At 39.2% G+C, this 12,573-nt stretch overlaps 1 protein-coding gene across 1 annotated transcript in view; it reads right to left on the bottom strand.

The window, feature by feature from the left end:
* The window catches only part of MYO1E (myosin IE), an 85,929-nt gene that overhangs the window by 5,640 nt on the left and 67,716 nt on the right, over positions 1–12,573 (bottom strand). Inside the window, exons 20-25 of the mRNA XM_042875589.1 lie at positions 10,178–10,292; positions 9,337–9,506; positions 8,686–8,831; positions 3,773–3,919; positions 2,378–2,535; positions 1,206–1,298 (exon numbers count right to left, since the gene is read on the bottom strand). Coding sequence (XP_042731523.1) covers positions 1,206–1,298; positions 2,378–2,535; positions 3,773–3,919; positions 8,686–8,831; positions 9,337–9,506; positions 10,178–10,292 — 829 coding nt within the window. The remainder of the gene's footprint in view (positions 1–1,205; positions 1,299–2,377; positions 2,536–3,772; positions 3,920–8,685; positions 8,832–9,336; positions 9,507–10,177; positions 10,293–12,573) is intronic.

The raw sequence follows: 12,573 nt of genomic DNA, 5'->3' as shown, positions 1-12,573 counted from the left end.
TAGGCCTCTGTCTTGCTGGACACAGAAGTAGGTTCTTTTAAATGGGACTGACACACCTGCCCAGCAGCTGTCACAAGGACTGGGGATATATGCTGACAAAAGACTAAGCTGCAAGCATACTTCAACTGTACTTTGGACATGAATACAAATCTGCACCCAAACTACCTTAAGGAAATGCAAATTTGAGCTTGGTCTAAAGTTACATCTTCAACCAGTGTTTCTTTTTGTCTGTTTTTCCTGTAACTCTAGAATTGATGAGTTTTTGAAAATGCAAATGAAAAAAGCCTTCTCTTGCTTTATTTGATTCATCCTCAATGAGTATTTACTGCCCATGTTTGCAGGCTTTTTAACTTCTTTAACCACAGTGATTTTCTACTTTAGAAAAGCTGCAATTACTGCAAATCATGCACTCATTTGTCATTGTTTGACTCATGGCTGAGGTTTTTACGAGCATCAGGAGCTGGCTAGTTCACTTGGTGACCAGGATGGGTTGAGTACTGAACTTCAACTCTCTTTCTTACCATTGTGCTTCTCCATAAAGACCAGGTGACTTAAAGAGAATCTTTTGTTTGGGAAAAAAAAAACAAACCCTGACCCAACAAACACTAGAAATGTAAATAGAAAAAAAAAAACGCTTGGGAAATGGTGGGTCAATGGGACATTGTTCTTTCCTCTGAGTTCACTGGCTAAATTAATCATATCACTCAAGGGCAGAAGTGAAACACCCTCATTACATCAATCCCATGCAGAAAAGCCACGCGCCCTGACTTACTGACACAACTGATAGGGCTCAGCACTTGGGTTACATGGAAGTTATTGTGTAACAGAGTAGAACAATGAGCTATAAACTGCATTCTGCTGTTCATGGCCCTGAAAGCATTTTCATGTGTTGTGTCTTTATGAATGTATACACTTTGCCCTAAAATGGAAAGGGGAAAGGCTATGAGGTCATACGCTCAGTGGCCGAACGTAGCAGCATCCCTAGCCAGCTGCTATCCACCATGTATTTACTTCTGGTGAAATACCAGTTCAATTGGCACCAGACTCCCAACAGTCATCGTAAAAGGCCTGCAGTATATGTTTCAGTTAATAGTAAAAACTTCACTATGCATTTTTAGTGGAGAACCAGTTTACTAGATGGCAAGAATAAAAGCATAAGTCTGAATTTTGAACTTTGCTTTAGACATGAGGCTAAACAAACTTACCAGGAGGAGGAGGTGCAGCTCTCATAGGGTAAGACTGAGCTTGAGACCTGCTAGAATACCCTCTGCTTTGGGAAAGGTTACGTCTAGTAGGACCTGAAAGAGACAGCAACAGTTTGGTACTGTTTCACGTTAACATAATTAGGTAAGGTCTTCTGGCTGCAAGGCTCCTCCTCTATGGTCAGAGAGGCTGATCTTCAGGAATAATGAACCCAATATCTACAGTGTCATCCACAATGTGCTAAAGCTTTAGGTGCAACAAGGATGGCTTTTAGGCATACTCTCCCTTTTGCGATCCAGTTCAGCCATAGGATATAAAGTAAAGGTGTCTTGAGACTACTGAAAATGGGACTCCAAAAACCATTAGCTTTAGGACTTATTTTAGGAACTACTGATAGCTGGCACAGCAATCTGTAACACTTCTGATCAGCAATTTCTCTGCACACAGAAGTACACTTTTCCCAGTTCTACGACACCAAGAAATTTCCCCGGGACAAAAAAAAAAAAATCAATCTTAACTTGTCTAATTGCACTCCCTAGTTTGATAGGAAAATAGCAAAATGCTCCCAGGTCTGGTTAAAAGTTTGGTGCTTTATATTGAAAGGAGACTTTTTTTTTTTTTGCTTTTTTAATTCCCCAAGAATACTGTACAACAAAAGCCTTCCTCATTCTCCTTACAGAATCCTCTAAGTGCTGGGAGCTAATGGTGCACAATCAGTATGAGAAAAAGGTAAAACACAAAACAGACACCAGTGTATGTGCAGTTCAGTCTTTGGTGATGCACAGAAGTTACTGCCTTTCTGCATCAGCACCACTGGAGGAATGGCAGGAGCCCAGAGCAGTGAGAAAGACTCATCTGCAAAGTGCTTGGCTAGTGTGCTCTCTGTACAGTGTCATGAGTAAAAACCCAGATTTATTTTGACACAGGGAAAAGAGTTTTAGGCATTTCAGAAGCAGTTGTTATATATGGAAAGTAATAAGTTCCAAAAAAACTGTAGAGCAGTAGGGAAATTTGTTGTATCATTATGATCTGTAACTTGGATCTTATTTCCAATGTTAAAGAGAACCAATAAAGAAAATGCTGAGTCAAGAGGCAAGCAAGGAGAGAAAGCTAGACTCAACCATTCTCTAAATTTCTAAATCATCACTAATCTCCAACAGAAAATCATACATACGGGAATTCTTTGGTAGCCCTGGTCCAATGCTGATCTGCAGCACTTTATTGCTTGGTTTGAGAATGGCTATATCACCTTGGCCTTGAATAAACTGCACTTGTCGAGAACCACCACTGCTCCATGGCCCCCAGCTCTCCTTTTTCAGCTTCACTTCTAGCCTAGAATAAGCACATGAAAACAAGAGAAGGAAATAAACTAAACAACAAAATAACACAAAGCATCTGTGCGTCTAAGCAGGACAATGATGCTTGGCAGTAAATAACTTAAGAGATATAAAAATAAGAAGTTCAGACTAAGAACTATATTCAATGAATGAATAAACTGACATAAAATACCTAATTAAGCTTCTTTTTTTCCTTCTCCCCTCGTGTTTGACTTAAATAATGTTTTAGCTTTCCTGGTAAAGGAAGGAAGATATTTAGGAGAAGACAGAGAATATGAGCACTAAGGTGTAAGGCACTGAGCAACAGACACGTCTACCATAAAACAGATTTAGCACTGCCTCTGTTCTTCTGTATATGCAATCAGGTGACTAATACATGCTTTGTGTACATATTTGGGGAGTGACCTGTTTTGCAGTCACACATCTGTATGTATGCACACGCATTTATTTCCCAATACTTCCACACTGTGCTCTGTAATGCAATCAGATAAAATACGTAATTGTAACTATAATGATACAATTTGCAGGTTGCCCAGAGAAGCTGGGGATGCCAGATCCCTAGAGGTGTTCAAGGCCAGGCTGACCCCAGGCAACCCAATCCAGTAGGTCCAGCCTTGCCCACAGCAGGGACATGGAACTTGGTGGGCTTTAACGTCCCTTCCAACCCAAGCCATCCTGTGATTCTACAACAAGCTAGGAAAATCTTGGTTTAGTTTTGGGCAAGACCTCAGAAATAAATTATATTTTACATGAACAAAAAAATGTCAGGTACTGGCTTAGGACTCCCACAGCATAGAACTGTATGCTACAGGAATGTTCCAAACTTCATCTGTCCTCCTCTGCCCTTTCAAACTACGATAATCCTCCCAAATTTTATAATTCTTGCTTACAAATCCAAATCCTTCTGCTGCTGATTTGCTTCATGGGCAGGAGCATTAACAGCTCTGCCAGCACAGAGGTGCTCTGTGGCAGGCTGAAGTTGCAGACCCCTGAGCCTGATGTGTGTTCAATAGAATGAAAGCAACTTATCTATGCACACAGACTGTGGAAAATGGCAGAGGGCCCAGGTGCGATCCTAACCTATTACACTATGATGTGCTAAAACAAAGTCCAGCTCACTTGCCTTTTTACAGCCTGCTGCCCCTTCTAAATCAAAGCATAGTGTCAGGAGCTCTGCAGCATTCATTCATCTTGTTAGAAAGAGCAAAGATTATTGAAAAAACTAAACTCACGTATTGCTGAATTTCAGAGGTAGTTTTCCTTGTGTTTTCTCTTCATATCGTTTTGATAAGAGGCTTAAAAACTCAGTTTTGAAGACTGATTCAAGCAAGCTATCATATTCCTGTTCATGTAGAATGAAAATGTCATCCTGCATCGTGCTGAAAAGAAATTGGAACATTTACCATTCAGAATAAAACTTTAGCAGCAATTACAGCCAGTATTATAATGAAATTTGCAAAGTACAGATGGTTAACTTTTAACAACATAAGAAAGTCCAAACAGCATTAACTGTAGAGTCTTGCTTTCTGAGAACACCTTTTTTTGATCAGCTGGTAACTGAGAATCTGAAGCAATCCCTTCTGTGACACGGGAAAGCTACTTGGTTATTTTACAATAATTGCTGTATCCTAAGAACATGTCACATTAAAGTCACAGTGAAAGTCCATCTCTTCAATAATGGCAAAACTTGGGATTAGAGATGAACTGGAAAGTCACTAACCATAACGTAAGACTGAAATCCAAAGCAAGCAACTTCTGAATGAATGCTCTGAAGTCTCCATTGTCTTTTGCTTGAAGCAGTTAAACAGCATAAAAATCATACATGTTGGCATCCATTGCCATCACTGGATCAACTCATACAGAAAAAGCTGCAAAACATTTCTGTCCTCCCCGTCCTCACAGTTCCTTTGTGTTTTAGCCAAGATCATTGTTATTCTGGCATGCTTGTAATTTGTCTGTACATGTATCAATTTTCCACAGTTCCTAGCTGTAACTACATAGATGCCTGTCCATTTCTGCACCCTCTCTGAAAGAGGTATAAACAAAGCTTTCCAAATAAAACCAAAACTTGGAAATGGAGGGTTGGTTTGTTTTTGTTTTTTAAATAGTTCTGAGGTTTGGTGCGGTTTTTAACCTACATGTCTCATCAAAACAAAGTTCCATTTGTGTGACCATGCCCACCTCTCCCTTACCTCCTTACCCCATGACTTGAACAGCACATCAGGAACCATAAGATGGTTCTGTTTGCTGACTCCTCAGTAAACTACCTGTACTCTGAAGCTGGCTAGTGTCCCATAGGAGGCACCCATGGAATCAGGTCACTGCATGGGTGACAAGACAATGGGGACAGCTTCATGACTGCCCTTCCCTTCCTCCCACCCCTTTCTGGCAGATTCATTGCTGACTTCCTTGCTTTTCAAGATCTGAGCTTCAATCCCCATGCAGCCACCCAAGCACTGGTGCCAGAAACACGTGCACCAGGCAGGAGATGGCACAGAGCTTTTTTCACAGCTGTACAGAGCTGAGAATTGCTTAACCTTGTCACAAAACAGTTGTCACAGACGTAATACTTTCACCAAAAGTAGTACAAACATTTAACAATATCTAATTAAAAAAAAAAAATTATTTGGGATAGAAAATTTACAGCTCCTTTTCACGGTTTATTAAACCACTGCACAGTGTCTGAAGTCAAAGCTTCTCTGCTGCTTCATCAGGGTTAGTCAACTCTTGTTCTAAGACTGGACTAAATCTATTTATTTATTGTCCACTCCTGCGGACATAAAATCATTTCTGAGATGATTACAGGATTATTTTTTTTTAAGAGAAGAAAGCTGAAAACAGGAAAAAGAAAGCAAGTTACAAATATGGCCAGCAAGCTGAGGAAGAAGTTGCCAATACAACTTCTAGCAGCATTATTCACAGCTGCTGATTCAAAAAAACCCCAAACCTACAATTGCTACACTGAAAAGCTATTTACAGCAAGGATGCTATTACTGCAGATATTTACTGCAAGCAGCCAACCTCCCTATCACAGCACACTCCAAAGGTCATCTCATGTGAATTTTAACTTTACCGTGTTATTTTGTGCTACATATTTGCTTCCATCTCATCTTCACCTGCAGTTGGTAATATTGGAAAATACGGTTTTATCACAGTGATTTATTTCAATACATTAGGTGTCACCTACTAAGTGGAAAAAAGAACCATCTGTGTGCATTTCTTTCCAGAGATCTGAAAGGTTTAGTTAGATCCAGACTTGACATTCCTTCGCAGTTTTCACTTTTTTTCTCCCCCTTAAAGCAGTACACTACAAACTTGCCAGAAAGTAAATTAAACCTCACACATAAGGAATTAAAGGAAATTTAAGCTCAGAAAAGAAGCTTCAGTTTTCCATCACAGTCTATCTGCCCTTGTCACTGATTTCCAATCCTAATTACCTAGCAATTAACACTTTGAGCATGCTCTCCTCCTTTCCACTCACGGCTGGTTTGCTTCACTGCTGACTCTTTAAATATGAAGGTGGTGAAATAAGACAGTTTTTTTTCTGACCATCATTTTTTGTGTAGCTACTGTGAAGCCTACAAATCCCTCTAGATATTGTGAGTACCTGTTTACTTTATTCAGAATTGAAAAACAATTTCGTATTACTGCTACAAATGCTCCAGACTGTTAGGTATGAAAATACAGTTCTGAGATGAATGCTGTGTTATACCACTTCCCATTTTTATTGTACCAACTTGAAGTTCACCCAACTTCATACTCTGAAATCTTTACAATTGCACAGGAAAAAGTGTATGAAACTACAAATGAATTACTTTAAGGCAGGTACCTATTTACTATTCAAAATAGCAATGAGAAACATAAGAAAATAAAGTAAAATCGTGACCTTCACTACCACCAAGCAAATCTAGAGCTTCAAAATGTTCTGAAGGAGATGTGTAAGAAAAACCCAAGCCCTATAGTACCACCCAGCCAATTGTCCTGTTTCTGCTCACTTGGCAATGAGCCTGACTTTATAATGCTGTTGGGATATCCTGTGCCACTGCTTATCAGATAACTGTAAAGCTCAGTAATGCACTGTTACTAAAAACATCAGCAAATTTCCATGAATACTCAATATGCTGAACAAATTCTAAATTTGGTAACTGCAAATTAAAGTGCAATTCCTTCAGTAATTTAAACTGTGACGTGGTGTTACTTGCTTTAAACACCCATCAATACTGCTGAATATTCTGCCTTTCTTGTGTAGAGGTGTATCTACCCAAGCTTACCTCAGTGTACTGTGCATGAGTTTCTTGAAATAAATTTAGATAACAATGCAAGAATCCAGTTATCCCCTGCCCCCTTCTGTTTAAAAGATATTCCATGTATTACTTCAATTAAAACATAGCGTTGCTGGAAAAAAATTGTACAAAGATCTGAAGTTTTGAGAATGAAATAATGCAACTTGTTTTGAACCTGGCCTCCCAAAAAATATTTTTTTCAAAAATACGGATTTGGTCACACTTGTACTACTTGAAAGTTTTGTTCTGGTTTTATCCACTGAAATCTTTTAAGCACTGTGAGCTGTAACTCTTGTCACTGACACAAGGTACCTCAGATTCTAGTGGAGCAGCGACTTCTGTAGCCTCTGTAGCCAGAGCACTGAGTAACTGCTCAGCTGTATTAAAATATTCCTCCAGTGAGATCCATTTTGAAGTCAGCCCATCCTCATATGAAGACTGCCCCTTGTTCCCATTGTTGTTTTTTTTGTGGGAGAGGGGAGTGAGCAAATACGTGAGCAGCTTGACAGTCTGTAATTCTGCTTCTACTTTTAGCATGTATAAAGAAGGCTTATGCAACAAAATGAAATACAAGAAGTAAGGTTAAAACATGATTAGACATAATGTAATATGCACGTTTCTTCCAAAGTATGCAAATTTGGTTTTGCTTCAAAATGTTCTGTAGAATTTACTTACATGTGAGAAAAGTGCAACAGTCTTCACTAACTTGGCTGGCAAGCTGTGCTTTTTAGCTGACTCAATGCAGCTCTGCCTTTGGAATGCTGAAAGCCCAGCTTGGGTGTCTGGCTACAATCTGGTTAGCAGTTGCATGGAACACAGTCCAAACCTGGAGCACTAAACAGGCAGACTCTACTCTAACCTCGATCTACCAAAGTTGTTCTAAATTGAAAAATATATGGTAAAATAAACCACAAGTTTTGAAAATGGTATTGTATGCAGGATTGTTTTGCAGACCTTACCCTAATCTTGGAAGAGCTGTTTAGAACTCTGCAGAATTGTGCCATCTGCTTTTTCTTTGTTCTAAGTACTGAAGTATGTCTGTGAGAAGAGTTCTGGCTATGCTAAGAGAAACAACGTTCTATAAGCATATAAATAAAAACTTTGCAGTAACAGGCAATATACAGCAGTCAAGGGTAGACTTGAATTCTATTAAAACATGAAATTTTAGTATTTGAAGAATGCTTGTTGCCATATTAGGCTGGATCTGTATTCTTTTGTATTAAATTAGTTAGGTACCAGCTCTGATAAACTACAATAACAACTGCTGAAGTATCCAGAAACTTTGTTTATCAGCCTTCAAAGGGATGAAGTGACACAGGCATGAACTTTAGTCTTGTGGGCTGTTTCCCCTTGGTTTTACTCACTCAACTAACCAGGCTTCTTAGTTCCCTGTGTACACCACAGCTATTTCCTGCAAGCTGGGACTGGTTTGACACTGTCTTAAGAAGTGATGTGAAATCCAACTAGGAATAAAGTTTTAGGATTAAAGGATTGTAATAAGCCCACTGGAGAACCACTATTCAGAAAGCAGGGGACATGCACAAGGTGTACTTGCGTAGGGGACACAAAATTAAGACAAAACTCACTAGAACATCGTTGAACATATCATGGTGAACACACGCTTCACATAATACATTTTGGATTACACTTAAACTAAGTGGACTACTTTAATAAGTAGTCAGAAGTTTAACATTAACATCTATTACTGCAGCATTAAGGCTGGGAGTGAAAATAAGTCCAGCTTTCTGTTTACAAGAGTCAATAAGTACAGCTTATGAAACACACTCTTCATCAATCAATATATTTCATGCTACTTTACACAGATTTCTCTGTCAGAAGAAAGACATGTTCAAGGTACTGACCTCAGAGAAACAGAAAGAATTCTCTCCACCTCCATCCTTCTCTTTAAGACTTCCTTCACTTGGCCTTTCTCTGGGCCCTGCTTTACTTTTTCACGCCCAATAAGGTATATACATTTTGGAGTGAGGACAAGATCTCTCTTCACACTCTGAAACACAAAATTATTTGAAAATACAAAGCTATGCAGAGACTGATGCTTTAATGTCATGATGCTGTTCCAAAGATATAAATAGCGTGATTTGGGCCAAGTCTCTGGTTTGAGTTGTGGGGTGAGAAGGAAACACTTGATTTACTGACTCGCATAACTCTGGAGTCAGACTGCATTGTATTTTAAAAACAAAAAACAAAACAAAACCAAAAAAAAAACCCAACAGTTTTTTTCCTCTATTTCCTTATAGAGAAATTCCTAATATTTCCTAACAGCTGTCTGCCCAGCAGGTCCCTCAAAGCTCTTGTCCTAGGAGAAAACAGCAGTGTGCTCAGATCAAGAGCACAGACTGCTTCCCAGTGTCTTCTTAGGTCAAAGACTTGTTTTTCAAACTGGTATCCAAGAAGTCTTTGGCACATGCAGAGTTTCTGTTAAATGGTGGTAAAGGCATCAGTACAGCACCCCAGCAGATCTCATCAATAGTGGATACTGTTCTACAACCTACCTTAAACCGCCTATCATATTTAGTCACAGTGTCTGCAAAATCAATCTTCTCCCGTTTGCCCACAAACTGGCGTAGCTCTGGGTGGTCCTCCATGCCTATGTAATCTCCCACAAAATTCCTGTTAATGCTGTTCCGCCTTCTCTCTTTCTTGTTCAGCAGCAGATCTGATGCTTAAATACAAAAAATAAACACTGACTAGTAGTACTTGCTGAAATCAGAAAATTCATCATTTGAAATAGCGAGCGGTTTCAAACAGAACTTGGGGAACAAGTGATAACCAAATGGTTTATACAATGGAAAGAACTGAGATGCTGCTATAAAACCCTGCGTTAAGGATCCACATGATTACTGAATTCATTCTTACTAAAATATACTGATGGCAAGCTTGGCAGCTTTGATGAATCAAGAGTTCTTCTGAAACAATGGAAAATCTATCCTGCTCAGTCTGACTTTGAGATCAAAGCACCAGATAGTCCAAGAAAGTTGTGCATGCTGAACAGCCAACCTCATCAATGGTACCTTAGGTTTCCAACAGTTTCCAGTCACTCCCCGTCTGCAAAGCAGTGGTTTTCTCTACACAAAGGAATATATCTGCTTCATCTATAGCAGCATACTTTCTACTTCTGGAGTCATGGGAAATAAGTCATCAATACAGGCTCCCCAGGGAGGTATTTGAGTCACCATCCCTGAATGTGTTTAAAACCATTTGGATGTGGTGCTCAGGGACACCATTTAGCAGAGTTGGGGTAGTATGGTTAGGCTGTGGTCGGACTCGATGATCTTGAACGTCTTTTCCAACCCGAGCAATTCTATGATTCTATGATCAAAACTTAGGACTTACCTTCTTCTCTCATTTGTACGTATTTTTTCCTGGCTGCATATTTCCTCCATGCCTTCTGGATCGCCCTGGCATATCCATCATACTTTCTCTCCCTCATCTCTTCTAACAAAAAAAGCTGCACAAGAAGACAGCAAGGTGGGTCACAAATTTTACAAGAAAATTTTTTTGGAAGAAACGCTTTACATTCAACTTTCACATGTATTGCACTCCAGATCCAAGCCAGTCCTACTACAACCCAGAGGTCTTGAATAAGAAACTATCTGTGCAAGGTGAAATACAATGTGTTCTCACATTCACTTGCAACTTTCTTACTCGTCTGTATTTAATACTGTTGAGTCCATTGGCAACATTTTTCCTTAGCAGTGAGGTTGTAGGCTGGCTGTGGAATATATAATCACGATCATATATGCTACATGATCACATAACATATATGATTTAGCCTACACTGTTAACATTCATGAGGAAATGATTTATCAAAACTGAAGATCCACCTTTTTAGTTCCCACTAAAAAATATGTAAATATAATGCATAAGAAAAAAATTCAAAATTATTGCAGGATATGGCATATTTCATTATAGCCTTTTTACATATTGTAAACTTACTTTTTCTTATCTTACTGGAAATATGAGCATTTGGATAACAGTTACAATATTAAATCAGTCCACTGGCTTGATTTGCTAATTATTTCTCTCTACTGTGCCTTAAACTGACCCTGCACACAGCAGAGGGTTGAAACTAGGTGATCACTGTGGTCCTTTTCAACCCAGGCCATTCTACGATTCTCTATTTTTACACTGGTGATAGATGTGGTGTCACCACTATGAACTGGAGTCAAAAAAGCAGTTCATGGAATGGTGACGTGAATCCCTCACTGAAGAAAAGTTCAAGATACAACCCTCAGTGGGTAAAGTGATGCATGTTGCCTCTTGAGATAAGAGTGAGCCTTCTGAATTTCCTGGAACCTGGACAAACCATCAGCTGTGGCTGCTACATCACGCTAAGCTGAAGGCTTGAACTTCCAGAGTCAGGCCAGAGAAGACGACAACCTTTCTCCAGTAAGGTGATAACATCAGGCCCCACACCAGTTTGAAGGCCATGAAGCAAACTGCCAACATTGGCTCAATTATCCTGCCACACCCGCAGCACAGTGTGGATCTGGTATCTTCTGACTCCAATGTTTGGGACAATGAAAGGTGGACTGCATGGGCAACATCTTCCTAGCAATAACACCATCATAGCAGCTGCGAAACAGTGGGTCACCTGCACTGGTGCAGATTTTTATGAGCACAGCTTGTTCATCACTGGCAAAGAAGCACAGCTAGTGGTGGTGACTGTGTTGAAGAAGAGTGTTTTGTAGCTGAGAATTTGCTCTATCAAAGATATTGTGTACTCTTTGTATTTGCTTGCAATTTATATGGAAATAAATAGGAGGCATTACTTTTGGTGCAACCTACTTAGCTCTCAAAAGAGAACATTAGTAAAAGCAGGTATATCAAGAAATGAACCTGGGCTTCAGGATCCTTTGCTCACGCTGCTGCTAAACCATGCTAATCTAGAAAAAACACTGTTCATACTGATCTTAGAAAGAAAACTTGATCTTGTGCAAACTATTTCCGCAGGGCTTTGCTTGTTTTTGTACTAAGTTATTTATTCAGGTGTTTGATGGAAATGTAAATAATGAAGCCTCATTTCTGCCACCCATAAAACCTTATTTTACAGCTGGAAAATCTCCATCCACAGAAACTTAAAAAAAAAAACAAATCAACAACAACAAAAAAAAAACAACCAAACTTCACCAACACACAAGCACTGGAAAGTGTTTCCGCAGAGGCATGACTGATCCTGATGCAAAAAGTTCTTAAGTTTGAGCCATGGCATGATCAAGCCTTGTCTAATTCAGCTTACCTGTGATCATGTAATTGATTTCTCTAACAATATTGCTAGTTGCAAATTATCAATGCAAAACAGTCTGTCACTTGGGGTTGAACGTCAGAGTCCCAATTAAGGAAGTTCCATGAAAACATCAAATTAACATGGTTCAGTAAAATGCAGGCTATGAAATACTGAAGTAAAAATTCTTTCCTTACACACTATACATGTGTATGTGTAGATACATAGATAGATATAAAATAATCCCCCTTCCCCTTATACTCCTGAGCACATCAAGTTTTTTTTCCTCCAGGTGCTTTCTTTCTTTACTGATGGAAGACAATTTTTTTCACTTCCTATTTCAAGTGATATGACTCTTGACTACTGTTTCAAGTCAATGTTTTAGTGACATGAGAGATTTCTCTTTGATACTAAAAGATATAAATTAAGCTTTAGAATATTCATATCATGTTTTTCAACTCAAAATGAAAAAGAACTTCTTTACAGTGAGGTGACGGAGCACTGG

Source organism: Lagopus leucura, unplaced genomic scaffold (genome assembly GCF_019238085.1).
Source record: "Lagopus leucura isolate 7727_CA_CO unplaced genomic scaffold, USGS_WTPT01 Super-Scaffold_100015, whole genome shotgun sequence".
NCBI lineage: Eukaryota > Metazoa > Chordata > Aves > Galliformes > Phasianidae > Lagopus > Lagopus leucura.
The sequence above is the reverse complement of the archived record's forward strand: the minus strand, read 5'-3'. Positions and strand labels throughout refer to the sequence as shown.